This window comes from Suricata suricatta, chromosome 1, assembly GCF_006229205.1.
Source record: "Suricata suricatta isolate VVHF042 chromosome 1, meerkat_22Aug2017_6uvM2_HiC, whole genome shotgun sequence".
NCBI lineage: Eukaryota > Metazoa > Chordata > Mammalia > Carnivora > Herpestidae > Suricata > Suricata suricatta.
Window position 1 is genome coordinate 46,704,673 of NC_043700.1, and position 27,879 is coordinate 46,732,551.

The following is a 27,879-nucleotide window of genomic DNA, read 5'->3' on the forward strand; positions in this document are numbered from 1 at the left end:
CAACCCCTGTAAGGCGCTTCTTGAGCACATTGTGTGCTTCACTTACCTTATCTGCAAAATGAAGATGAATAGACCAACTAATTCATGGGTTATTTTGCTAAGGTTAAAAAAGTTAATAGGCGTAAAGGGTTTAGAAGAAAGTGGGTGCTAAAAGTGGTTTGTTAGTGATATTCCCCAGAGGCATATGGTTACTGAAGTCTGGACTCTTAGACTGTTCTGCTTTTTAATCTAAGATCTCCCATCTACTACCTGTGTGTGATAGGGCAAATTCCAGACCTCTGAACCACAGGCATCTGTTTTTATCATGTGAGAATTTTAGTTTTGACCTGATTTTTTCCACTTCACTCCAAAAGACTATATTCTATAAAGTGCATCACTTAACTAAATTTATTTAGAACTAAGAATGTGCCAAATACCGTACCAGGAGCTAGTGATTCAAAGAAAATAACAGAAGCTGACAACCTAGGAGTACTTTAAGAACCATACAGCTTCCCAAAGCAAGAACCTAAGCTATATCCTACATAAACAGTAATTGTTTCTAGGCCCTCAGGTTTATTCTCCGTAAAATGGGAATGACAATACATAGCTCATAGATTGTGACGAGAAGTAAATGAAATAAAACTCGCAAAGCGTATGAGACTGACCGGCACATCACAGATGTTCAGTGCCGTGATTTAATTTTTTAATTTAAATTGAAAAATAAAAAATGAACTAGAAATTAACGTATTATTGATAAAGAAAGTTACACTACAGACAAGCTTCAAATGTGAAAGATAATTGCCTCGAAAATATTAGAGGGATTACTTTACATGCTAATCCAAGTGACCCCAGATTGTACCTCGAGGCGGGGGGTGGGGGGGTGGAATGCCTTTATTCTACCAAAAACTACATTTCCCAGAATGCATCTAAACAAGACCTCGGGAAGGGAGCCCGGCACGGCCGCAAGGGATTATGGTAGGCGTGGATGCCCAGTGGGGAGAGTGCGTTTCACCTGCCAAGGGCGGGAGATGTTGGAGACCGCCTCTTGCATAAACCCGGCAAGGACCAGTGAACGGCCAATCACCGAGCCAGCCCCCTGGAGGGTCTGTAAAGCGGCGAATCAGATAGCAGAGGCTTCAGCCTTCACGGGCGCGCGGTAATTTGAATACAGTGGAGAAGACCCTGGCTCCACCAGAGAGGTAGCAGGCGCTGAGGTTCAGGTTAGTACTCTGGCTGGCCGAGGAGTGGGGTAGAACATCGAAGAGAACGGGAGGTTCTGTGGAACGTGGGGGTGAATGTCAAGAACCGAGAGCTGTAGCTCAGGGCTTGGCTGCTGGAGACCGAAGCCACCCAGGTTCTCCGCACTTAGGCGTCACCGGGTTTCCATTTTTCTGACGCAGTTTCCTTGTCGTTTTGCCCTGACGGGGCTCGGGGACAGGCGCGCTTTTCTGTCATGCCTGTCCTCATTCAGCCCCAGAAGTCTTCTCTTAAGCCGCGCCTGGACATTGAGTTCCAGAGACCCTGGTTTTCCGTTTAACCTTGAAACATGTTTGTGTAATACTTTTTTAGACGCACCTGATCCGAAGGAAGGGGAAGCGGAAGGGGAAGGGAAAACGTCTATTGAGCAGAAGTTCTCTCTGATGCTCGAGAATGAACGTGCATGATTTATTTATTTTCAGTAGCCTTAGGAGGTTTGAGTTATTTTGCAAACCAGGAAACAAGCGGCTTGCTCAAGGCTCCTCAGCCAGTAAAATGGAAGAGGATTAGGTTAAACCCGTTTTGTTGCTGAACTCTGAAGAAAAGGCTAGAAATGGCCTCTGCCTTCACTGAACAGTCCAGCTGTTGAAGACAGTGAAGCCAGCAAGAAAATGTCTTACATGGCATATTAAGGAAGTGTGGGATTTGGGGAGGACAGACACAGGAAAATATCCCCGTAGAGTATTTTAACTTGGTGTGAATTAATCAGGCTAATTAAAGGGGAAGCTATGCCCTGAAATGGGGTTAAAAATACTTCCTCCTTGAGGGGATTATTTTCCAACCTGAAACAGATGTGCTAATTCTTTTATTTCTTGTTCCTAATTGTTACTGTGGTGCACGGTTTTCCTTTTTTTTTTTTAACCTCCATGCCTTAAATGTTTATTAAAATGATTTGCTTTTTAAAATACCCTCACCCATCTAAAAACTTTTTCAGACTCTTAAAGTGTAATTTTGAAATAGTGATTTTTATACAAATTGGATACATTTGCTTATTATAATTTTCCTGTTGATTTTAGGAGTTCAGTTAAGAAGATGTCAGCTTTTACTCCAAGAAAAAAGAAGCAGCGTTCTTTGAGCTGTGACAAGTGAGTCTCATCCTATGGGTAGAAACTCTTAAAAAAGAAAAATTCAACCTCTTGTCTGTCTTATCTTCTCCAATCTATTTCTTAAAATTTCCATTATTCCACTTGTCTGCTCCTTGTGGCTATAGTATATTCTAATTCTAGTCTGGAAATATTGCAGGCTTTCAAAATTAATTATTTGGTGCCTTTGGAGAGACTCATAAAGAGTGTTTTCTGTGACTTGGAAATGTATGTCAAATCTTTTATTTCCTTGCTCCTCTCAGCTCTCATATGATAATTAACAGTGTTTTTCATACAGTACTCGTTTGTGAGCAGTCCTTGAAACTCTGCTTACTCAGTGCTTCCTACATATCATAACAGGATATAAATTACTTCCCACAGAATAGGCTTGAGGTCAGTTTATTACATAGAACTCATCATTTTAGGGGACGTGTAGCCTGTCAAGCCAGGCGAGCTGTAACTATATGGGCTATAATTTTTATATGGTCACAATTTAGATAATGGGTTTTAAAACATACACATACACCCATGTGATATCAATTTTTTTTTTAAGTTTACTTTTGAGAGAGAATCTGTGTGCAGGTGTGTGCATGTGAGCGGGGGAGGGGCAGAGAGAAAGGGGAGAGAGGATCTGAAACAGGCTCTGCACTAACATCAGCGAGCCCCAGGCAGAGCTTGTACTTGGGAACTGTGAGATAGTGCCCTGAGCCAAAGTTGGATTGTTAATCACCTGAGCCACCCAGGCCCCCCAAATCTTCTTTGTTAAGAGTATTTGTTTTTGCAGACATTACTGGGACCTTTTAAAAAATATTTGAATGCTTTGGTAAAGACAAAATTTGAGAAACCTATTTTTGTGTGTGTATGTGTATATGTATTTTTTTAGTGGGGCAGAGGGAGAGAGAGAATCTTAAGTGGGTTCCATGCTCAGCGCAGAGCCCTATGTGGGGCTTGAGGTCATGATCCCATCCTGGGATCATGACCTGAGTTGAAATCAACTGAGCCACCCAGGCACCTCAAGAATCCTATTGTTAAACTGATAGTTAATGTGTATGCATGGTTGTTTGGTAGAGAGGATTGTTTTTAGTATGACCTACAAGTATAGTTATTTATTACATAGCAGTAAAGTGGCATAAAATTGAAGCAAAATGATACTTATCGATGGACTTTGTTCCTTTTCATAGCCTATTATCAGACATCCCATCAAAGAAATTAATTTTGGACTTTGCTGAAAATATATTTTCATCACTTGGTCAAAAATACATTTCCCAAAGCAGTGATAACAATGAAGAAAAGGTACATTGCTCTCAGCAAGGCCATTTCATTTCAAGTTCAATCAAAACAACTGAAAAAACCAGATTGGCATCTGCAAATCAAGGTTCACCATTTAAATCTGCTGTGTCTGCTGTATCCTTTTACAACAAAGATAAGTGGTACCTGAATCCATTAGAGAGAAAGCTGATAAAAGAGAGTAGATCCGTTTGTCTAAAAACTAATAATGAAGATAAATCTTTTCCCATTATGACAGTCTGCTCCAAGAAGACAAACAAAAAACCACAAAAGAGTTTGACTTCTAAACATCAACCAAAATCTAAACGCATCAAGCCTGTATCAAAGAATTCCAAAAATTCCAAGCAAAATTGCGTGGTCTATAAGCCAATTGTGGAGAAAGAGAATAGTTACGACTCAGCTCAAAATAATTTGAATGCTCCTCGGGTTCTAAGCCAAAAAGTCAAACCACAAGTTACCCTCCAGGGTGGAGCAGCATTTTTTGTTAGAAAAAAATCCTGTCTTAGAAAATTGTCTTCAGAAAACAAGCCATTCCTGGAACTCACACAAAAGAATACATCAGAAGTGATTGAAAACTCTGATGTAGAGACTGTCCAGAAAAGAAAAAGTTTTGAGACAAGGCAAGCGCCAAAGTGCTTGTTACTGGAAAAAGAACCGAATGTTGAGCTGCTTTGTGCAAGAGGTAAAAATGAAGAGAAATTAATAAAGGTAAAGAAAACCAAATGTATCACTTTAAAAACTAAGTTGTCTATCTGAAAAAACTTCAATATACCTAATTATATATATATATATATATATATATATATATATAAAACATGATTGAACAAAATTTTATTATCTTTGCAGTCCACAGGACTGCTTTTATGAAGTCAAATAGTATAGTTTAATCACTAGAAAAAATTTAGGGGCAGAGTGCAATGATGAGACATTTCTCTTGGCTTAAAGAAGCCTACAACATTTTCTTGCATTAAGTTATACATTTCACTAAATCCCCTTATTACTAATATCCAGAGAAGTTTAACAATTTTTATTTGGTAGTGGGGTTTTTTTTGTTTATTTGTTTGTTTGTTTGTTTATTTTTGAGAGACAGAACATGAGCAGGGGAGGGGCAGAGAGAATGAGACACAGAATCCAGAGCAGGCTCTAGGCTCAGAGCCCAGTGCAAGTGAGATGATCTGAGCTGAAGTCGGCTGAGCAACCCAGGCGTCCCATACTTGGTAGTGTTTTTAGAATGTAGAAATAACAAAATGTAGGTAGTGGATTTCCAGCATATGGACATACTGTTCTTTTTTTTAAGCTCATTATTTAAAGTACTGGATTATTCTATAAAATTTAAATTTTAAAAAATGTTTTTTGTTTATTTTTGAGAAAGAGGGAGAGACAAACATGAGTGGGGGAGAGGCAAAGAGAGAGAGAGAGAGAGAGAGAGAGAGAGAGACACAGACACAGACACAGAATCTGAAGCAGGGTCCAGGCTCCAAGCTGTCAGCACAGAGCCTGGTGTGGGACTCGAACCATTATAGTGTGAGATCATGACCTCAGCCAATGTCAGATGCTTAACTGACTAAACCACCCAGGTGCCCCTCCAGAAAATTTAGAGAAGACAGAAAGTATTAAAAAAAAGTATTTTGTACCTCCACTACTTGGAGGTGATCACTGCTCATGTATAGTTGGATATTGGTTTATTTTACATAGTATGTTTTCTTGGTTGCCATTCTATGCTTTTTTTTGTTCTTGTTCAGATTTCACACAGCTAGCCTAGACTAGTGCTATCTCCTAGATATAGAATACCAATCATCCCATCACATTCAATTTATAATTTTCTAGGGGTAAAAAAGTGGAAAAAGTTTAACCCAATATATTACTTTTTTATGCATATCAACATATACTTATATTTGAGTCTATACTTTTATATGTACAAAGAGAGGTATAGATATGGTTATCTATACCACAAAACTTTTCTGAAATCTGAAATGAGATCAGTTGCCACATTTATATTGATAAATGAACATTTTCAAGAAGAATGTTTTCAAGTATTCTCTCTATCAAGCACTTTAAGAATGCCACCCATTTTTTTGGTCAACTGTACAAAAAAATTTGTTTAATAGTTTATTGTCAAATTGGTTTCCATATCATACCCAGTGCTCTTCCCCATAAGTGCCTTCCTCCATTACCACCGCCTCCCATCCCTCTTCCCCTCCCCCTTCAACCCTCTGTTTGTTTTCAGTGTTCTGTAGTCTCTCAGGTTTTGTGTCCCTCACTCTCCCCAACTCTCTTTCCCCCTTCCCCTCCCCATGGTCCTCCATTTGGTTTCTCCTATTAGACCTATGAGTGCAAACATACAGTATCTGTCCTTCTCCCCCTGACTTGCAGCCAAGGTCCATCCACTTTGCTGCAAATGGCCATATTTCATTCTTTCTCATTACCATGTAATACTCCATTGTATATATATTTTAAATGTTACCGTTTCAATATAATCATAAAAAGTGATTAGTGAGGTATTTTAAATCCTGTTTTTGGTACTAAGTCCGTGAAACCCATGTTTATTTTCACTTGCAGCATATTTCAATTGGAATGTTGCAGATTCTTAGCTACTTGTGACTGGTGGCTACCCTAATAGTGCGGATCTGACACTTCCTATTATTGGCATCCTATCAGTAATCTTACCACAGAAAAGTACCCCCCCCCCCCCAACTAGGTACCTGGGGCAGAAAGCAATTGAGGCTTCAAGAAAGGCTGTCTCTCAGTTTGGGGCTTGCATGTCTGTGGTGACTTGTTTATACTCATCATAACCCATGCAGCTAGAGAAATGGTAGGCTTTCACACAGTGTCCAGTACATTGTGAGGCTTCTATATGGAGCAGTTCAAACACCAGTCCTTTCCCTCTTCACCACCTCCTCTCATTATTGTTCTCATTGCCTTCTCTCAAATTCAACTTCAGTTCATCCCTCTTGTAGTCACCTAACCTTCAAGTCTCAATAGCAAAAATTATAAATTAGTGGCCAGTATCCAGCCTGTAGGTGTTTTGCTTGGCTTACATACTGTTAAAAAAAAAAAAAATTGAGCCAGCATTCTAAGGAAATGGTGTTTCATGAAAGTTGAAGTCTGATATATCATGGAAAATGGAAATCTGATAATCCTCTATGGCAGACTTTTGGGACAGATTATTAGGCTCCCATTTGACAGATATGGGCTCCACTAAATCGATGCGTGTATATATATTTAGGTCAGTCCAGTTTTGCTATGAGTTTCACTTACCTGCTGTCCTTGTAGGCATTTAAGTTTACAGTCCCTTCTAAATATTTCTGCCTGCTTATCAAGTATTGCCAAGTGTATTGTTAAATGGAACAGGTACTTACTGGCTAAACCGTGACACTCTAATTTTATGCATTCTTCAAATTTTTTCTACCAAAACACTTCCCTACGTCTTGGTTGGAGTTTTGGTGGTATGAGTGTGTAAGTTTATCAAAACTGATCAAACTATATATCTGCATTTCACATAAATGTACGTCAGTTTTTTAAAATATACAATTTGGGCTAAAATTCTCCATTTAGCAAAACAAAGTGGTGGTTGGGGGCTGTCTGCATTTCCACCCATCCATCTCCTAGTTAGTATTCTGTCTATTTGATGACGAAGATCCAGCCTTTATACAGTGACATGATGAATTCTCTGTAACACTATTTTCTTACTTTTCTAAACTTTATTTTGAGGGGCTGGCTATTGGGTTCTGTCTAGTTTTCAGTAATCTTTGAGAACTTAGGCTTTCGTGCATCTTACATTTGTGTAACTGAGCTCAGCTCATGGTTTTTTTTTTTTAAGTTTATTAATTTATTTTGAGAGAAAGAGCACGAGTGGGGGAGGGAGGGAGGGAGGGAGAGAGAGAGAGAGAGGGAGGGAGAGAGTGGGAGAGGGAGAGGGAGAGGGAGGGAGGGAGAATATCCCAAGCAGGCTCCACGCCATCCATGCAGAGCCCAATGCAAGGCTTGAACTCAACCAACTGTGAGATCATGAAGTCATGACCTGGGCCGAAGAGTCAGACACTGAACTGACTGAGCCACCCAGGCACCCCACTCTGCTCAAGATTCTTAAGATTTTGTTAAGCACCCACTACTAGCATTCATCTCTCCTAGCTAAGGGTGACTCCTCTTTTCATTAGAAGGTACTTTACCTTTCCCCAACTCATAGAGCCCTGAGAAATGGTGAACTGATGCATTGTTCCATCTCTGCTCAGGTGTAATGGTCTTGAATAGGAGTTCTACTTTTACTTTTAATCAAAAGGTATTTTTGTTTGTTTCCTCCCAAGCTATATATTCTCTTAAGTCTCACCAAATTAGTAGTGTTAGTGAAATATTTCAGAATGCTTTCCACTTTGCTTTTCCCCCTTCCCTGCTGCTGCCCAGCAAGTGGGATTTAGAAGCTCTCCAGATATTCCAGAGTGTTCTTTTTCTTTCCTTGGCTGCCTGTTTTTAAGGCTTATGTAGTCTTCATCCTGTCATCTCCATCAGGCAATAGATGTTTTGACAGGATGACAAATTACAGAGTTAAATATACACACTCTATTATGTACATTTAGTAAATATAGGGGAAAATAGTCTGAAAATTGAGGATTTAAGATCAGTTAAAGAGTGTAATTTGTAATAAACTAGATATTTTGTTTTAGAAATAGATCTATGGGGATTCATCCATGAAATGGAAAATAGTTAAGAATTAGAGGGTGTTTTTTTTTTTTTTTAATTTTCCCTATTCATTATTTTCAGGATTCATCAGGTGGAGTAGTTTCTTCAAGAGAATGTAAACCTAATGAAAATAAGTGTTTTCCTTCAGAGGATTTTCTCAGTGAAAACAGTGCAGGTAAGAGAAAATTTCTCAAAATGAGTTTATTTACTTGTAATAATAATCATTACGTGTGTGGATACGGAATTCTATACAATAATGTTTGTTTGTTTTTATTCAGTATGTGTGCTTCTCTTTGTATCTTTGTGTTTATCTCAGTGACACTGTTTTCTACAGTAAGCAATGCAGTGCTGTTTGAAAACAAGGAAGGCAAGGAGACCTTAGGCTGGAATTTAAGACAAAATACTGCTGCATAGTGGTCTATGGGATGTAGCCAAGGTACTCAAGCTCCCTAGAACTTGGTCTTCTCATTACCCCTACTCTACCTATCTTTTACCCAAAATAATAGGAAGGAGTAAAAACAATTTATATTATATATCCGTCATCAAAACCCTACTGTAAGTAAGCATAGTTTATGAAGCCATAGAAAGGACACTGACTTGGGGATCAGGAACCTTGGGATTTTGTATAGGTCTGCCACTAATTAACTCTGTGGTCTAGGGAGGAGATCTCTAAAGTAAGGGGTTAGTCTTCATTGTTAAATTTCTCTTAGTTCTGAAATCCCATTACTAACTTACGGTGTCATTGTTCTATTGAATAGTATTTACTAGACTATGAATATATAAAATGGTTAATATTTTATTTATCAACCAGATTCTGGATAACTTTACTTTGTTGGTTATATCTATAAGTTTGGAAGTAAATTAAAGTTCTTGGAGTATGTATGTTGACTACAGTGAGAAAGCTACAGTTCATAGGAATAAAACAGATAAAACCAAGAGCATAATCTGGAACAGTAGCCCTTATGAAGACCTAATGATATATAGAGGAGGACTGTTCATAATGATAATTCTGAGAAACACTGTTAATAACTAGTATTTACTAGGTGCTGAACATGTACCAGGCAGTGCTAAGTGTTAGTATGTGTTCTGTTTCCCGTGGGTTGTGCTATTACTGACATAATAGAACATGTAAAGAACAACAGTGGCTTTCTCTTTACAGTAGTTAATAAAGTTTGCTTTTAAAATAAGTTTATTTCAAGGGTGCCTGGGTGGCTCAGATGGTTAAGCGACCAACTCTTGATTTTGGCTCAGGTCATGATCTCACAGTTCATGGGTTTGAGCCCCACATCGGGCTCTGTGCAGATAGTGTGGCACCTACTTGGTATTTCTCTTTCCCTCTCTCTCTCTACCCCTCCCAAGCTTCTCTCTCTCAAAAAATAAAAAAGTGAAAAAAAATGAAAATTTATTTCAGTATACTAAGTCATTTAAAGAAAAACATTTAATGAACAAAAATTAATATAGATGGTACAAGTCTGGAGGACGGGGGACCAGCCCACGCCCCGCCAGTCGAATGGTCCCTAGTAGGTGGTTGGTGTCGGCGAACTATTTATAGGAAAGAAAGAAGACAGACAACGTGAATGGTGGTAAAGCCACACTTTACTAAGAAAGTCAGTGTCTTTTATGCCATAGGGGATTACACATTTTTCTTTTAATGATTACATAGTTTATGGTCCTTGAAAAAGTAAAAACATGCTCTGGGAAGGATCATTTTTTTATCACAGAAGAGAGAACAGCCATGAGAACAGAAGTAAAAAAACAGGAATGAGGGAGTCTGTCTCTCAAAGAATCTTCTTTTCTTAAAGGCCCTTGAGCAGTTATGTCTGGGCAAGACGCTTATCATTCAAGGGGTTAATTTTCGACAGAGGATGGTGTTTGCCTCAACAGCAGACAATGAGCTGGGAACAGAAATAATGTAAGGAAAAGCTGGCGTCACTAACTGACCCAAGTTGATTTAAAACTTAAAGGTATATGCCATTTTTGCTTTTGCAAAGCAACGAGAAAATCATAGACAGGTTAAACAGAAGCCACATGTGGAGGCCAAATGTTGTTTCACAGTCTTTCTGACTTGTTCCGCAACTTCCCAAATAGTTCTCCTATGCCCCGGAGGCATAGCCATCAACGGTCATTTATATAGACTCTCCCAGTCACTTATATAGACTCTCCCGTGTCCCGGAGGCAGTGCCATCAAAGGTAGCTCTGTGGGAGGTTTTTTGGCCTACTGGGCCCCAACACACAAGGATATGGCAAAATTCATAAAGGTAGTATACAAACGGTCAAAGACTGTAACTTAATAATTACAGTTCATTTCTCACAACTTAGGAAATGTGGTTGTATGCCCGTTTTATAGAAGAAACAGTCATAGGTTAAGTAACTAACCCACAGCAGATGGGACCTGTCTTGGCTTCGTTTCTAGAGAATGAACTCTATTTTTCAATGCAAAATTAAAAGTTTGCTTTTTTCTCAGTAACCCACTTGTCCCATGTTCTCTAAACAACTAGTATTTTAACTTTGGTATTTTATTTTTTAAATAGGATTTTTAGGGGCACCTGGGTGCCTCAGTTGGTTAAGTGTCTGACTTCAGCCCAGGTCATGATCTCACTGTTCCCAAGTTCGAGCCCCACATCGGGCTCTGTGCTGACAGCTCAGAACCTGGAGCCTCTTTTGGATTTTGTGTCTCCCTCTCTATCTCTGCCCCTCCCCTACTCATGCTGTCTCTCTCTCTCTCAAAAATATAAACATTAAAAAATAATAATAAAATAGGATTTTTGCTTTGCAATAATTTTAGATAGAAAAGTTACAAGGACAGTACATAGAGTTCCTGTATATTACTCTCCTCATTTCCCCCATTGTTACCATCTTACATCAACATTGTACTTTTGTCAAAACTAAGAGACTGATACTAGTACATTATTATTAACTAAGCTGTAGACTTTATTTGGAGTTCAGTTTTTCTATTAATGCCTTCTTTTCTATTCTAGAATCCAGTCCAGGGACCACACTGCATTTAGTTATCATGTCTCGGTAGTGTCCTTTGGTCTGTGACATTTTCTCAGTCTTTTCCTTGTTCCATGTTTTTCATGATTTTGACATTCTTGAGTACTGGTCAGTTATCCTGTACGATGACCCTGAATCTTGGTTTGTCTGATCCTTTTCTCATCAGTAGACAGTAAGTGGATTTGGGGGAAGAATGCTATTGACAGGAAGTACTCTTCTCACCACACTGGATTGGGGGTACTGACGTCCATATGACAGTACAGATGATGTTAACCTCGGTCACTTGGTTGAGGTCAAGTTTGTCAGGTTTTTCCACTGCAAAGCCACTCTTACTCCTTTTCCATACTCTGTTGTTAGGAAGTAAGTCACTAAGTCTAGCCCATCCTTTCATGGAGGGGATTAAGCTCCATCTTCTGGGGAGTGGGGATATTCACATATATTATTTGGAATCCTTACGTAAAGAAGTGTTGTCTCTTTTCTCTTAATTATTTACTCAATCTTGAAATAAATGAACTCATGGACACTTACCAGTATGGACTCATGAATATTTTATATTTTGGGTTATGATCCAATACTACATGTTTATTCTATTCAGATTGTTCTAGTTTTTAACCAATGGGAGATCTTTTCAGGTCATTCTCTTTGGCACGTCCCGTCCTTTTGTGGGTTTTTTTTGTTTTTTTGGTTTGGGGCGGGGGGCACTTCTTTATTTTCTGACACTACAGGGTACTCCAGCCTCATCTTGTATTTTCCCTGCCCCAGTCCTAGAAACAGCCATTTCTCCCAGGAAACTGGTGTGTTCTGCTGAGTTTCTATTTAGAAACCAAGATCTGGACTTAGTGTACTCACTGCTTCTAGGCCTTCTTAGCAAATAGCTAGGAAATATATGTGTGTATACTAACCCATGTGTGCCCACATCTGTAATTGTTTTTGTATCTATCCATCTGTACTTATACTAAAGAAATGTAAATTCAAACTTGCTGTCCCTGACTCTAAGCCAATACCCTGGGGTTTATCCCATACTTTATTTATCCATGGCTTCCCTTAGGGAAAAACCTGGTTCCCACAATTGACTATCCTCCCGCTTAATTGTTCTGTCCCAGTACACCTGCACATTAGTTTCAGAATTGTTAATTCATATTCCTGTGAGAAATATTACCAGTTAGAGTATAATATTTACAGTCCTTTTGTCTTTAGCCTTATACTTTTTAGTTAAAACACAATTCGATAAAGATATTTAGGTTAGCTGCCTGGTCTGCCCCTACCTCTTTCATCGTGGTCATGCCACCCATTCTAATACAGGTAATTTGTCACAGTGTGCATTCCATCCTGGTTTCCCTCGACATCATGGCTGATGTTTACATTTATAAAGTTCAACTTAATATTTTCTTTCATGTATTGTACTTTTGGTGTTACATGTCAAAACATATCCAAACCCAAGTTTTTGTGGATTTTTCGCTCACATTTTCTTCTAGAAGTTATGTAGTTTTACATTTTACAAATAGATCTGTGGCCCATGGTGAGTTAATTTCTAGAGAAGAACGTTGTCAGGTTTTTTGCATGACTGTCTAGTTGTTCCAGCACCATCTGTTGACTCTCCTTTCTCCATTTAATTACTTCTGTCTCTTTGTCAAAAATCAGTTGACTCTGTGTGTGGGTGTGGTTGAGACTCTCTTATTTTGTTCCATTGATCTATTTGTTTTTCCTTTGCCAATATCAAATCAAGTGATTTGGGTATTTTGGTCTTATTAACATTTAAAGGTTTAAGATTTAAAGCTTAAGAGTTTATTTCATAACACAAAATTATTGTCTTTTTTCCCCCTACCAGTTTCTCCTGATTCTGTTGTCTACCCAATCTTCAGTGTGTCTTCAGTCAATACAAAAAGGTAGGGATTGCTCTTATTTTAATGTTTAAGTTTTATTTAATTTTGAGTTCTCTGGCTATCTTTCTTTCTTACACAATGTAATTTAGACTGTAGTTTTTTCCTCCCCACTAAGGGGATATTGAGAATAAGATGAAATCCGGCCCTCTCCTAGAAACTTAATAAGAACCTAAGAGTTAAGAGAAGGGAAAGATCTTTATGGGTTTGAGTGAAAATAATTGCTAACATTTTTATACAGTACCTGACCCATAATAAATAGTTTATGTCCATTATTTCGCTTAATTGTTACAATAGCCTAGAAGATCGATACTATCCATTTTCAGCAGAGGAAACTGATAGTAATTCACATTTCTTAGAAGCAACAACTCTTAGCAGCCACAACTAGAATCCATATCTGAATTAAAGCCCATTCGGCTGTATTGTCTTTCTTGGGTGATAATATATTATGAATAGTTCAAGTTTAATGAGCATTTACAACCTCATGATGTAGGTACCAGGATTACCCATTTTATAGACTAGGAAACTGGCCAGAGGAGTGAGTAATTTCTAGCAGTCCAGTACTGTTAGAAATCCCAGCCGAAGCCACCGCTATCCTAGTCAAAGCTAAGACTGGGAAGGGGGCAAGCATGGGTGGGTATAAGCATGATATAGGCTGGAAAGCTCTGGAAAAGAAGTATCTTATGGTCTTAACATCGTCCTAAGTGTTTTTGGTTCTTCTGTCCCCACTTGATGATAAATAACTAGAGGTACTGAGCAAGGAACTTCCTAGATGAGTTCTACTTTTAGGGCACCTCACCTTAAATCACTTCTGGGTTGGGTGGGCAAAATTCCCTCTTTAAAGGTCGTGTTCCTAGTTTTTTGCACCTTTCTGTTTTTTCACATGTCTTCTTTCATGACTGTTTATTGAGGATTGAAACCTACCACAATTAGCTGATAAAAGTGTATAAACTAATTAACCTAGCCTAAGGAGATACTAGAATACTCTTGGTTGGAATATTTGAAATTTCTCTTTATGTAGGACCCAAAAGGTCAGAGCATATCAATGCCTTGTGGTTTGATCTATGATTTTTACTTTAGGTAGGTTACAGATTCTCCAGGTTTATTTTTTCACATTCATTTTCTGTTTATTCACTCATTCGGAACACTTATAGAGTGTACATGGTATTGAACCCTACTGAGTTTTGGAGATGTGAAGATAAATAACACATGGTCCTATCATGGAAGTTATGGTTAGAGGAGGACGGGCATTATAATACAGTGTCAAAATTGCTAAGATAGACATAAAGAGATTGTGGTCCGACATGCAGGGAGAGGAATTGCTGAGTGACTCGGCAAAGGTTGTATAAATGGCAGGAGTCAAGCAGCCTAGAGAGTGTGTTTTAGATTATGGGCATGTACCATTAGTGGTTTGTCAAAGCGGTTTAAGAGTGTTATGTCCAGCATTTTTTTAAATGGAATAATGCATCTCTCACAGTTAGTTATTAAGTAAGTTATCGAGTGAAGCTTTCTGGTTTTAGTTTTATATATGTATCTATATTGGTCATAATGTAAAATTAATTATTATTTTCTTAAATGTTTATTCATTCTTTGAGAGAGAGGCAGAGTGTGAGCAGGGGAGGGGAAGAGAGAGAGACACACAGAATCTGAAGCAGGCTCCAGGCTCTGAGCTGTCAGCACAGACCCTGATGTGGGGCTCGAACCCATGAACTGTGAGATCATGACCTGAGCTGAAGTCAGATACTCAACTGACTGAGCCACCCAGGTGCCCTTAAATTTCTTATCACAATGCTCTCAAATCAGTTTGAAAGACCATCTTCTAGTCAAATGATGACAGAATAGTTTGGCTTAGTTTAAAGCACTGGACACTTTTTTTCTAGTGTTTTTTCTTCCTGTCAGTTTTCTCTGAATCTCTTGTTATGGGCACCTGGGTTTTTTCCTTGCCTATTTTCTTTTATCTTAGCTTTCCACAGATTTTTATTCCTTTGGTCCTTGGAAAACAAAGATCCTTTCATTATAAGATATGGGTTACAAACTCAGAGCCTACATAAATTGGGTGGAGACTGGACCCAAATGGAGAATGCAGACCTCAAATAAAAGAGCGTGTGCTGTGTTAGTTACATTCTTTGAAGAAATAGTGGTCTGGTGATCTTACAGAGTCTCTTGCAATATTGGAAATACACATTTTTAAGTGAGATCTCTAGACTTTAAAATATTGGTAGCTAATCTGTGGGGAGCGGCTCCCCTCGGGGAGTGACAAATCCGGCTAGCAAATGGCCAAGCAGCTGAGTCTTTGCCGCTCCCCACACTAATCCACAGTTTTAAACACTGTAAGCCAATCAGAACATACCTGCGAGCTGTATTTGGCCTGAGAGCCTCCAGTTCACCACCTCTTAAGGCCAGTCCCTACATTCTTTCCTGCTGGCAGCAGGTTGCCTCAATAATATCTATCCAGCCAAAATATTTTTTGCTAAGTATTTGAAAATAGTGGGGTGGTGCTTTAGGTGTGAGGACAAGTAGCCTCAGTCACTGCCCGAGTGAAGAGTCATTGGATACAATATGCTGGTAGCTGGCTTCCTGCGGAACTGTGAGATTCAAGAACAGAATCTTCATATTTGCGTGGTGTTACAGGAATTTCTTTAGCTCACATGGGTAACCATTGTCCTAGAATTCAGAAAAGCAAAAAAAAAAAAAAAAGGAAAATCAGTTTTTAAGAGTGAAGTCAACTGCTATTCTTTATTAGTTAGCTTGAGTAAATTACTGATCCTCTCTGAGTGGGCCTCTGGTTTTGCATTGTCCTGAGCCCTATTGCTTCATTAAGTTATTGCCAATGGAAAGCATTAAGAATTGCTGGGTGCTCTGCAAATGTTATGTACATATCTGTTTTCATCATAATTTCTCAGACATTGTAATTTATTAAATAATGTTTATTAACTTTTATTTCAAAGATCTTTAATTGAAGAACAGTCCTCTGTGGGATCCATCATATCTGCTAACATCTTGAAACAGATCAATACACAGAAAAGTACTAATACTAGAGATACAAATAAAGAAACAAAAGACCAGCTCATCATTGTGAGTAAATATAAAACAAAACTCCTCCTGTATGTGCCTGTCAAAAGTAGAACATGAGGTCACACATGTTGTCTTAGCATAGTTAACATGGTTGTAGACATTCTGAGTTGTGTGTATGCCAGCTTTGTTGTAGTGGTAGCATTTAAAACTACTCAAGTAGATGTGCAAACTGATAGTGTTGGGCAGTGCTAGTAATTTAGTTGAATGCTGATGAATGAGTTGTCCCTGGATAAGGATATTTATTTATTTATTTATTTAGATTATGCACGAGAGCAAGGGAGGGGGGAGAGAGAGAGAGACAGAAGCCCAAGCAGGTACCATGCTGTCAGCGCAGAGCCCCATATGGAGCTCGATCCCATGAACCGTGAGAATCATGACCTGAGATGAAATCAAGAGTCAGATACTTAACCAACTGAGCCACCCAGGATCCTTTGATCAACAAAATTTTAATGAGAATAGGTACATTTTATGAGTCCTGGATTTGGCAAATGATGGCCATGGACCAAATCTGAACTGTGGCCTGTAAGGACTTAAAAAAAAGAAAAAGGGAAGCATATGTGACCAAAAAAGCCTAAAATATTTACTGTCTGGCCCTTTGTAGAAAATGTTTCCCAGCCGCTGCATTCATTCAGAACTTGGTATTTTCAGTGGGATTAGTCAATGTGTTATGAGATAGAATGGAAGTTACTAAGCCATGACATTGAATATTCCTGCCTTTTCCATATTCATGAATTTATTTGTGCTTTTTCTGAACTTTTATTATGTGTTATATTTTTTTCTTATCAACTTTTGGAGCAGAGAATTTTAGTGTTCCTAATCACTTAAGGAAAAATACTATATAATGAATATATAGGTCCTGAGATTTTTGCCCTCCCTCTTTGAAATAAGGCTTTTTCAGGTCTCTCACTGAAGAGCTTAATAAAGGTGCTCTGTTGTTCATCTTAGCCATTATCATTGTGATTTAATCTGATTCCTTCTTAGAACTATGAGTCAAGCCAAAAAATCTTGATTTTTTTTTTTTTTTACGCCATCAGTTTATTGCATTTTTAGGTCTCTTCTCTTTCCATTTTGTTTAGGAGGTGGGGGAAGAGACATAGCAACCAGACATTCATTTAGTATTTTACTTGGGCCAGCATAAAAGAGAAACAGGGAGAAATTTGAATGAATGGTTACGTGAACTAAATATAGAGCTATTTGTGATATGTTTAGATGGACTTTTTCTGTTTCTTTTCCCAATTACAGGACGCAGGTCAGAAACATTTTGGAGCCACCATGTGTAAGTCCTGTGGCATGATCTACACTGCGTCCAGCCCTGAGGATCAAATGCAGCACGTCCAGCATCACCACCGATTTCTGGAGGGGATCAGATATACAGTAAGTTAAAAATAGTCTTTCAGTTTGTTCTCAAAGTAAAACTGCTTTAAAAGATACATTTCTTTTGCTTAAATATTGGAAGATCTATATATCCTTAAATGTCATCTACAGTTTTGTTGTTTTAATATTTGAGGCTGGTGGTATTTAAAAGCTAACTTGAAAAAAAAAACCCTTTTTTTAACGTTTATTTTTGAGAGAGAGACAGGGTGTGATCAGGGGAAGGGTGAAAGAGAGGGAGACACAGAATCTGAAGCAAACTCCAGCCTCTGAGCTGTCAGCACAGAGCCCAACAAGGGGCTTGAACCCATGAATTGCAAGATCATGACCTGAGCCAAAGTCGGAGGCTTAACTGACTGAACCACCCCCGTGCCCCTAAAGGCTAACTTTTAATAAAAGTGCCATATCAAGCTTTCTTTCCTGATGTTAAGTGTTGTTCTAGGTTGAGCAAACACCCTTCATCCTTAACTCTAGCCTGTTGAGTGGAGCTGAACAACTAAGATAGAAAACTCAAAGATTCGAGGAGGAGACCCCACTTCTCCATGCCTCCTCACTTTAGTGTCTTCTGTGTAGATAAGGTTAGAAAAGCAGCTTTTCTATGACTTCTCCAGGCTTTTTCTCTTCTGAAAGAAGAGGTTCCACCTCCTTATCAAGCACCTTTCTAGTTGGATGCATCCTGTTGTCCTTTATGTCCTACCTGCTATTCAAATGCATTTCTTTTTTTCCCTATAATATTTTTAGTGTGGTTTATTAAAACTCTGCTTATCCTAGCCCTCTTCTACCTTCTCATTCTTAATAATTCATCATTTTTTCTCTATATTCCTATGAAGGCTCTTAATTGACTTCACATTATTTTATAGTAGATTATATACATGCCTCCCAGCACATAGGATGTCAGCCTCTGGAAGACAGGCATCTTTTATTTCCCTTCCCACATTCCTTTAGTCAGATTTCGTTCTTTTCCACATCATTCATTGTTCATCTTTTTGTTCTCTCCAGACCAAATTATTTAATGGTTTTATATGGATGTGTTTGGTTTTTGTTTTGTTTTGTTACTCTACAAATTAAACTGTGACCTTTTTTTCTTTCGTCAGGGCTGGAAAAAGGAACGTATAGTAGCACAGTTTTGGGATGGGAAAATTTTGTTGGTCCTGCCACATGATCCCAGTTATGCTATCAGAAAGGTATGGAACCTAGCTTTTTAATTCTTTTAAAACCAAGTTTTTTAATCCTTGTTCTACGCCCTCTTTCCCCTCCCACCAAGAAATCAACCCATGTTGAAGTGTAAAACCCCTTTGTGATAGCTAATCCACTCTGGTGCTCATGCAAGGGTGAATTTCATAGTGGTTTATGTAAGAGTAAATTTAGAATTACAAGACACAGTGATAGAGATTTAAGAGAACGGATGAGGCTCTATTGCTTATCTTTTACCTTCATCTTCACTTGTGAAAGAGAAACTGAATTTTTCAACATTGAGCATTCAGTGCTCCCAGAGTATCTCTTATGTTGTTATTGCCCAGTTCGTGGGCTGGATGTACTCAGTGAACACTGAGTAAAGCTGAAACAAGACGTGCTTTGGCACTTCCCACCCCTGCCTCCCCTTGGCATCTGCATTTCTTTCTGCTGAAAGTGCCCTTTAAAATAGGTTTTTCAAACTCTGTTTTCAGAGTGGCAGATACATGCATCAGTAGTGAAATAATGGGGTGTGTGTAAATTTAGGAAACAGAGGTAGCAGAGGCTAAAATAATAGTAACCATCAATTTTGTGTTCATGAATGTATATGTAGTTTCTGTTCTTTTTAAAAAAATTAATCTCTCTTGGTTTTTAACATCATTAGGTAGAAGATGTCCAAGAACTTGTCGATAATGAATTGGGCTTCCACCAAGTTGTTCCCAGATGTCCGAACAAAACCAAGACTCTTCTCTTCATATCTGATGAAAAGAGAGTAGTTGGGTGTTTAATTGCAGAGCCCATCAAACAGGTGTGGTATATGTCTTTTAATTATTAGCATAATGTGTGAGCAAAATAAAGTAGGGTGAAGTCTTCAATAAGCATTTAAGAATGCTACCATTGATGGGGCACCTGGGTGACTCAGTTGGCTAAGTGTCCAACTCTTGGTTTCAGCTCAGGTCATGATCTTGCAGTTTGTGAGTTCAAGCCCCACATCAGGCTCTGCACTGACAGTGCGGAGCCTCCTTGGGATTCTGTCTCTCCTCTCTCTGCCCCTCCCTTGTTCATGCTCTCCGTCTCTTAAAATAAAAAAATAAACTTTAAAAAATATTTTTAAAAGTGCTACCATTGATGACATTTTTCCCTGCTACAGTATCCTTGACCATGTGGATAATTGGAGTCATTTATTTCTATAATATTTGGTATTTTGCCCTATATAAAAGCAGGGTAAGCCAGTCCTATATTTAGATACTCATTTCCACACCTGAACTAGTGATTTTAAATAAGCAAATCTGTAGAGCCCAGATATTGAAGATGTGGCTTAGTGCACGTTAGTATATTTGGCAAAATAATTTTTGTCTTCTTAATTAGAATCTGTTTTAGGTAGTATGAGCAATGTTCTGGAAGAGGAGTTGGCCAACTGCAGCTTGTGGGCCAAGTGTGGCCCACCACTGATTTTATAAAGTTTTATTGGAACTGAGCTAATGTTTATTTATTTCCATATTATCTGTGGTTGTTTTTGTAACAGAAGTATAACAGAGATCACATGGCCCAGTGAACCTAAAATATTTATAACTTGGCCCTTTACAGAAAAAGGTTGTCAACTTTTTGAGATTTTTTTGAGATTTTGTCTTCAAGGGGCTTTTAGTATAATCTTTAGTTAAGGAAAATTATAGTTCAAAGGTTTTCTTTTTACCTGACTTTATAGTATCCCATACTTAGGTCTCTTTCCTTTTAAAAATATTTGATTTCTCAATACATCTGAGAATGACGCTAGCATAAATTTTTTACCATTGTATAAGTGGCTCCCTTTCTCCCTCATTTCTACTATCTTACTATTCTTTATTTTCTTTTTCTTCATCATATATATGTATCCATATATAATGTATATACATACACAGACATATATAATATATACATACACACACATAATATCAGAACTTGGAGAGAAAAGCAGCTGGTTTTTATTAGTGACCAATTTAGCCTTTTATTCTAAAGAAGTAGACTATGTAGTGATAATAAGCAAATATAGCCAAATAACATATATTCTCTTCTACTTTTTCTTATTTCAAAAGCAAAGTTTTCCTGATGGTGGTTAAAACTGAAGTACTCACCTATCAGAGCAGCTATATTAAAAAATAGTGATGAGAAACCTGGTCATGATCTCAGAGTCGTGGGATCAAGCCCCATATTGGGCTCCATGCTGAGTGTGGAGCCTGCTTAAGATTCTTTCTCTCCCTCTTTCTCTTAAAAAAAAAAAAAAGTGACAATACCAAATGCTGGCAAGGATGCAAGGAAACTAGATCTTTTAGACATTGTTGGGGGGAACATAAAATGTTATGACTGCAAAATGTTAGGCACTTTCTTAAAAAACTAGTCCTACATTTATCATATGACCCAGAAATGCTACTCCTGGTTATTTCTCCCAGAGAAACAAAAACTTACTCTCCATCAAAGCCCATATCTGAAAGTTTATGGCAGCTGTTTTGGTAGTAGTCAAAGCATGGAAACATACTGTTCTTCAGCAGGTAAATGATTACACAAACTGCTATGTCCATGCAGTGGAAGATTAATTAGCAATAAAAAGGACCAAACTGTTGATGTATGCAGCAACTCAGACAGATGTCAAGGGCTTTGTACTAGTGGGGAAAAAAAAGCCAGTTTCAAAAGGTCATATGATGTATGCTGCCATTTATTTGACATCCTCAAAATAACAGAATTATAGAGTTAGAGGACAGATTGAGGTTGCCAGGGCTTAGAGCTGGTGGAGGGGAAAGGTGGGCATCATTATACAGAGAGAGCAAGAGAAAGGTCCTTGAGATGCTCCCGTAGCTCTGTGTGCTGCTATGGATACAGGTGTGATCAGTTTTCCGTGACCTGGGTCTGTATGCAGACACGCCGTGTTAATCCCTTGGTTTGGTATTACACTGCGCCCATAGACTGTAACCACTGGAGGAAGCCAGGTGAGGGATACATGGATCCTCTGTACTATTTTTCAGCTTCCTGTAGATCTATGATTTTTTCAAAATAGAAAAATTTTAGGGGCGCCTGGGTGGCTCAGTCGGTTAAGTGTCAGACTTTGGCTCAGGTCATGATCTCACAGTTCATGAGTTCGAGCCCCGCATCGGGCTATGTGCTGACAGCTCAGTGCCTGGAGTTTCAGATTCTGTGTATCTCTCTCTTTCTCTCTGCCCCTCCCTGCCTCTCACTGTCTCTCTCTCAAAAATAAATAAAAACAAAAATTTTTTAAAAAAGAAGAATTTTAAAGATCCCTAAATATCACCCAAATTTCATAGTTAATATGCAAAAATCTTCTTTAGTGTTGTCATTTTTTTAATCAATAGAAGAAGGAAGTTTCATGATGGTATGTAATCCACCAGAATGTGGGAATATCTCAACACCAGTATTTTTTTAAGCATTGTGTGACCATATTTATTTATTTTCAGAGGGAGAGAGTGCGTACTGGCACATAGGGGAGGGGCAGAGAGAGGGAGAGAGAGTCCTACGCAGGTTCTGCACTGACAGCACAGAGCCCAGTGCAGGGCCTGATCTCATGACCTGAACCAAAATCAAGAGTTGGATGTTTAACCAACTGGGTCACCGAGGTGCCCCCATGCATTGTGTAACTATAAAAGGACAAAAATCCAGAATTTTAACATTTTTTGTGAAGGTAATAAGATTAATTTTAGATACTTAAGTCTTGTTCAAGGAATGGTTCTTACAAAGAAATGTGAACTCAACTGTACTGTTAGCTCCCGATGTGTCTGTGTATCGCTGCAGGCCTTCCGCGTCCTGTCGGAACCGACGGGTCCCGAATCCCCAAGCTCTAAAGAAGGTCATCGGGCTTGGCAATGTTCAGATGTCCCAGAGCCAGCAGTCTGTGGAATAAGTAGAATCTGGGTCTTCAGACTGAAACGAAGAAAGCGCATTGCAAGACGACTGGTAGATACTCTCAGGTAAGGAATAAAATAAAATGGATCTAGACCCAGGTTAGCTTTCCCAAAACCTTTCCTGGCTCATGAATCAAAGGGAATGATATTGTGAAGACACTTCTGTTTAAATACTGCGGAAGTCAGGCTAAGGCAAGCATCAGCACTGGAACACACACACACACACACACACACACACACACACAAGGTGTGCTCACTTTAGGGCATCACACACACACACACACACACACACACACACACACACACACACACACACACTAGGTGTGCTCACTTTAGGGCATGACACTCCAAGAGTGAAACATCGTGGCGCAGTGCTTATTAAGCCACCAGTGGTGAAAGACTAGTTTAATTGCAGAACAACACTTTCATAAAATGAAGATGATTGCTAGAAAATGAAATAGGAAAACAAAATAAAAAATGGAAAATATAAGTCCATATTTAATCCGCAGATGTGAAATTAACATTGCAATAAGTATAATTTATGCAAACAAAATATAGGCTTAAAAAAACTGCAGAAATTGTACATTTGTTCATTGACTAGTGTGTGACTAAGTAATTAGTGAAGACTTATTATAACTCATAAGTCTAACCCAATGTAAAAGTGAATTAGGCAGGCAACCCACAAAATGGGAGAAATTCATCTAATAAAGGTCTAGTATATCCAGTATATATAAAAGACCTTACTACACAGCAGTAAAAAGACAAATAGCCCAATTAAAGATGGGCAAAGGATTTCAATAGGCAGTTCTCCAAAGAAGAAATACGATGGCTGCTATCAAGGATTTGCAGAACTGTGGTGAGGTACCACTTCATACTCACTAAATTGTTAGCAATGTGACTTATTTGTTAATGTACCTGATCTAGGTTGGATGGATGAGTTTCATTTCACAACACTTATTCTCCTGACCTCTATACTTATAATCTAGTGACCGTACTTTGAGGAGTGATATTCTAGCCTTTTGAGTCCTATACACTTTTTGGGAAAGAACACCCAGCACCACTGTGGGATCCAGTGTTGGGCCACAGTCCTTGTCACCAGCACATACCTTATAGAGGGGAGTGGTGAGTAGTGTCTATAAAAATTTGTATTTGATAGTTCATTTTGAAATACCTCTTTTTTTTTAATGTTTATTTTTGAGAGCGACAAAGTGTAAGCAGGAGAGGGACGGAGAGAGAAGGAGACACAGAATCATAAAGTAATTACAAACCTATGGGGTGCCTGGGTGACTCAGTCGGTTAAGTGTCCAGCTTTGGCTCGGGTCATGATCTCATGGTTGGGGAGTTTGAGCCCCACATCGGGCTCTGTGCTGACACCTCAGAGCCTGGAGCCTGCTTCAGATTCTGTGTATTCCTTTCTCTCTGCCCCTCCCCTGCTCGCACTTTGTCTCTTCTCTCTCTCTCTCTCTCTCTCTCTCTCTCTCTCTCTCTCTCTCTCTCTCCCCTCCTCAAAAATATACATTAAAAAAACTATAAAAGAGTAGCAAGAATATTAAAAAGAAGCCCTTATTTGCCTTTGCCCAGATTCATCAAGGTTTAACACTTTCTTCCTGAATTACTTAAAAGCAAGTTATGTATATTCTGCCCCTGTAGCCCCTCATGCTTCAGTGTGTATTTCTCGAGTCCAAAGATCTTTCCTCACATAAGCATATTTGGGTTATCAAATACAAGGTATATAGTGGTGATACAATGCTTTCCTCTAATGAATGGTCCATATGTCAGTTTTGTCAGTCCACGTCCTTCATCACATTTTGTTTTCCTTTCCAGATCACATTGCATGTAGTGTCCTAGCTTCTTTTGTCTGAATTTTCCTTCGCTTTAATTTTTTGTCTTTTATGGCACTGAACAATCTGAAGAGTACTGACTAGTTATTTTATAGAATATCCCTCAGTTCTGTTGAATTCTTGTCACCATTTCATTTATTTTAATCTTGGTTTGAGCTGGGTCAGGAGAGTTGTGGTCAAATGCAGGTTAGTTTTTGCCTCCTTAAAGCTCTGAGTGTGTGGTGTGGTTGAGGAGAAGAGAATAGTTGTTGGTTTAAATTGTTGATGGTGATTTTTTTGGTTTTAATTAACTGTGGCTTGTAATTAGAAATATTATCTCCTATTAGTTGCTCATTACTGTTGATTACCTGGAGTCACCTAGATACGAGAAAATATTTGCAAATCATTCATCTAATAAGAGTCTGTCATATCCATATATATAAAAGAGCTCCTGCTAAACAGCAGTAAAAAGACAAATGGCCCAGTTAAAAACAGGCAGAGGATTTCAATACACAGTTCTCCTAAGAAGAAACACCTACGGCTGCTATCAAGGATTCACAATCCAAATCCATGATGAGATACCACTTCATACTCACTAAACTGTTAGCGATCTGACTGACTTCTTGCTTGTTGACGTATCTGATCTAGGTACATTTTTATAGTTCCTTTTGCCTCTCCGCATTTTTTCAGGACCTCAGTTTTCTTGTTTATGAAATGGTATCATTAGACTTCTATCTCTAAAATCTAAGATATTAAATAATTTTGTCACTTAATAAAATTTTTATTTTAATCAAGAGTACTTTAAAAAAACTTTTTTATGCTTTTTTTTATTTTTGAGAGACAGAGAGAGACAGTGCAAGCAGGGGAGGGTCAGAGAGAGAGAGGGAGACACAGAATCAGAAGCAGGCTCCAGGCTGTGAGCTAGTTGTCAGCAAGCAGAGAGCCCAACATGGGGCTTGAACCCATGAACCGTGAGATCGTGACCTGAGCCAAAGTCGGATGCTTAACCGACTGAGCCACCCAGGTGCCCCAAATCAAGAGTACTTAAAGAGAAGCGCCTGGGTGGCACAGTTTGTTAAGCATCAGATTCTTGGTTTTGGATCAAGTCATGATCTCCTGGTTTGTGAGTTTGAGCCCCACATCAGGCTCTGTGCTAACAGTGTGGAGTCTGCTTGGGATTCTTTTTCCCTCCCTCTCTCTCTGACCCTCTTGCACTTATTCTCTTTCTCTCTTTCTTTCTCTTTCAAAATAAATAAATAAACTTTTAAAAAACAGTACTTAAAGAGATTTAAATTTTATATTTGGATTACTTTTAAATAAGTATGCTAATATGTAATCAGAATTTTAAATTGGTTCCATTGTTAAATTGTCTTTTCCTCTTGTTTAGGAATTGCTTCATGTTTGGCTGTTTTCTCAGGACTGATGAAATCGCATTTTCTGACCCAACACCAGATGGCAAGTTATTTGCAACCAAATACTGCAACACCCCTAATTTCCTTGTATATAATTTTAATAGTTAAAGCCAATCTCTACTATAGAACAGTTCTACTAAGACACACACATATATACATATAAACCTGTATTTTATTTCTTATGAATTGAAAAGTGAGGGATAAATATGTTGAAAAGTATCTGGGGACTCAAAAAAAGGAAAAGTCTTGGATAATATATACTGACCAGCACTGGAATCCTTAATTATGAAACTTTAAAGCTGTAACTGGAAAATGCCATGCCTCCTTCATAAAAACATTGATGAAGCAAGGCGGCTTCCACAGAAACGGGACCCCCTCTCTCTGAGGAGCACCCTGGGGCACAGGGATTCCCTCGTGCCCAGTCGGAAACAAATAACATTTAAAGACCGGCAAATAATTCTCATGCCCAATCCGTGCGTTTCTGTGCACAGAACTTTTACTTTTATAGGTATTGGCTTTAGCAACTGAGTTTGAAAAAGTGTTTTGAATTTTTAATTTTTAATATGGCTTTGCCATCTTTATGGCAAAGAATAAGATTTCCATATCCTTTGATAGAGAACAGAATTCTGTAGCTTAATGTTAATCTTTCTGAAAATCATAACAAGACATACCTGTCATCAGATTCAATTAACCATAATTGCACTATTGTCATTTCATTAATTTCGGTGTGAATGTGCTAATTGTACTGATCCTTTGTACACTTTTACTGGGCATCAATGTCATTAACAAAACAGACACCCATTTCATTTAGCTGATTCATATGGTTACATTTTTAATATTTTTGCATGTTTAAAATACATCTTGTTCTGAGACATCTGGAAAACCAAATGAATAGTAATATTCATTACACAGTAATGTAACTGAAGTTAGTAAATAAATCTGTCCAGGCCAGAGAACTCATGATGACATATGTAAATACACCTCCGTACGCACACATTTTCTATAATTCTTGGATACTTTCCTTGAGGAGCAAAGAATTATTCCTATTGTTTTGATTCTAAATGTCATTTACCTGCTGTCTGGTGGTAAGGCCCTCGGGAGGTAGTTTTTCAGGTTGTAACTCTCTAGAATCTGTTCACTTGCATCCTTTTATTTGCCTCTAAGCTAACATGTTTCCAAAATTGTAAAGCCTGGATTCCAGAAGGAATGTGGAAGTGTTAAGATGTGTGTAATTTTGCAAACATTTTAATGCTGTTTTCTGCACTGCTGTTTTTGTTTTAAATATTTTATTTAAAAATGTTTATTAACATTATTTTGCTTGCTCAGTGCTTTTGTGATGAATCAATTAAAATTCTTCTCAATGTTCTTTGTCTATTCTTTTATACAATCAAATGTATTGATATTCTTTTCCAAATTATTTTTGTGGTTATAAAAATAGTACATGCTCCTCGAGTATGAAAACCAATCACTGAAAACACATCCACACAAAAACCTGATGCTTCTGGCAGCCCAGGTGTCAGCCGCAAAGGCACAGAGGAAGCCTCAATGAGTATTACTGAGAGAAGCCGGTGTGAGGGAGTTCCGGCATGTATGATCCCCACTATACGATGTTCTGCAAAAGGCAAAACTGTGGAGACGGTAAATGGGTGGAGCACAGGACTGTGAGGGCAGGGAAACTGCTGTGCGGGGTGCTCCAACGGGTCCATCTCAGACCCTTAGAACAGACACACCAAGAGTAGAAATCCGAACTTGTCAATGTAGGTTCATCAGGTGCAACAAGTGTCCCAGGGGTAGTGGGGGCCGTGCATGTGAGGGGGAAAGGGTTTGTGTGGGAAATCTCTGCTTCCTCTTAACTTTGCTGTGAACTTAGAACTGCTCTAAAAAATAAAAGCTTCAAGAAACAAGCAAGGAAAGTCTGAGAAATTATCAGAGCCAAGGAGACATGACCGCTAAATGTAACGTAGGGTCCTGGAACAGAAGACATC

At 38.5% G+C, this 27,879-nt stretch overlaps 1 protein-coding gene across 2 annotated transcripts; it reads left to right on the plus strand.

Annotated features, from left to right (window-relative positions):
* Positions 1-909: 909 nt before the first annotated feature.
* Positions 910-27,259, plus strand: ESCO2 (establishment of sister chromatid cohesion N-acetyltransferase 2). Of its 2 annotated transcripts, none has more exons than XM_029938380.1 (11): positions 910-1,199; positions 2,253-2,321; positions 3,500-4,313; positions 8,364-8,457; positions 13,105-13,162; positions 16,105-16,231; positions 17,474-17,605; positions 18,697-18,786; positions 19,440-19,583; positions 22,553-22,728; positions 25,870-27,259. In XM_029938380.1, exons 2-11 carry the CDS (start codon positions 2,269-2,271, stop codon positions 26,000-26,002), a joined length of 1,821 nt encoding a protein of 606 aa, XP_029794240.1. In that variant the 5' UTR covers positions 910-1,199; positions 2,253-2,268; the 3' UTR covers positions 26,003-27,259. The 2 variants fall into 2 exon arrangements, with proteins under 2 accessions (XP_029794240.1, XP_029794242.1); XM_029938382.1 differs by lacking the exon at positions 910-1,199 and adding an exon at positions 1,648-1,746.
* Positions 27,260-27,879: the final 620 nt, after the last annotated feature.

Bases quoted from the DNA above. Each gene is read 5' to 3' on its own strand.
- ESCO2 (XM_029938380.1), top strand. From the start codon at position 2,269: ATGTCAGCTTTTACTCCAAGAAAAAAGAAGCAGCGTTCTTTGAGCTGT. The intron at 17,606-18,696 runs GTAAGTTAAAAA...TTCTTTCGTCAG, and splicing joins TGGAGGGGATCAGATATACA to GGCTGGAAAAAGGAACGTAT. The intron at 18,787-19,439 runs GTATGGAACCTA...TAACATCATTAG, and splicing joins CCAGTTATGCTATCAGAAAG to GTAGAAGATGTCCAAGAACT.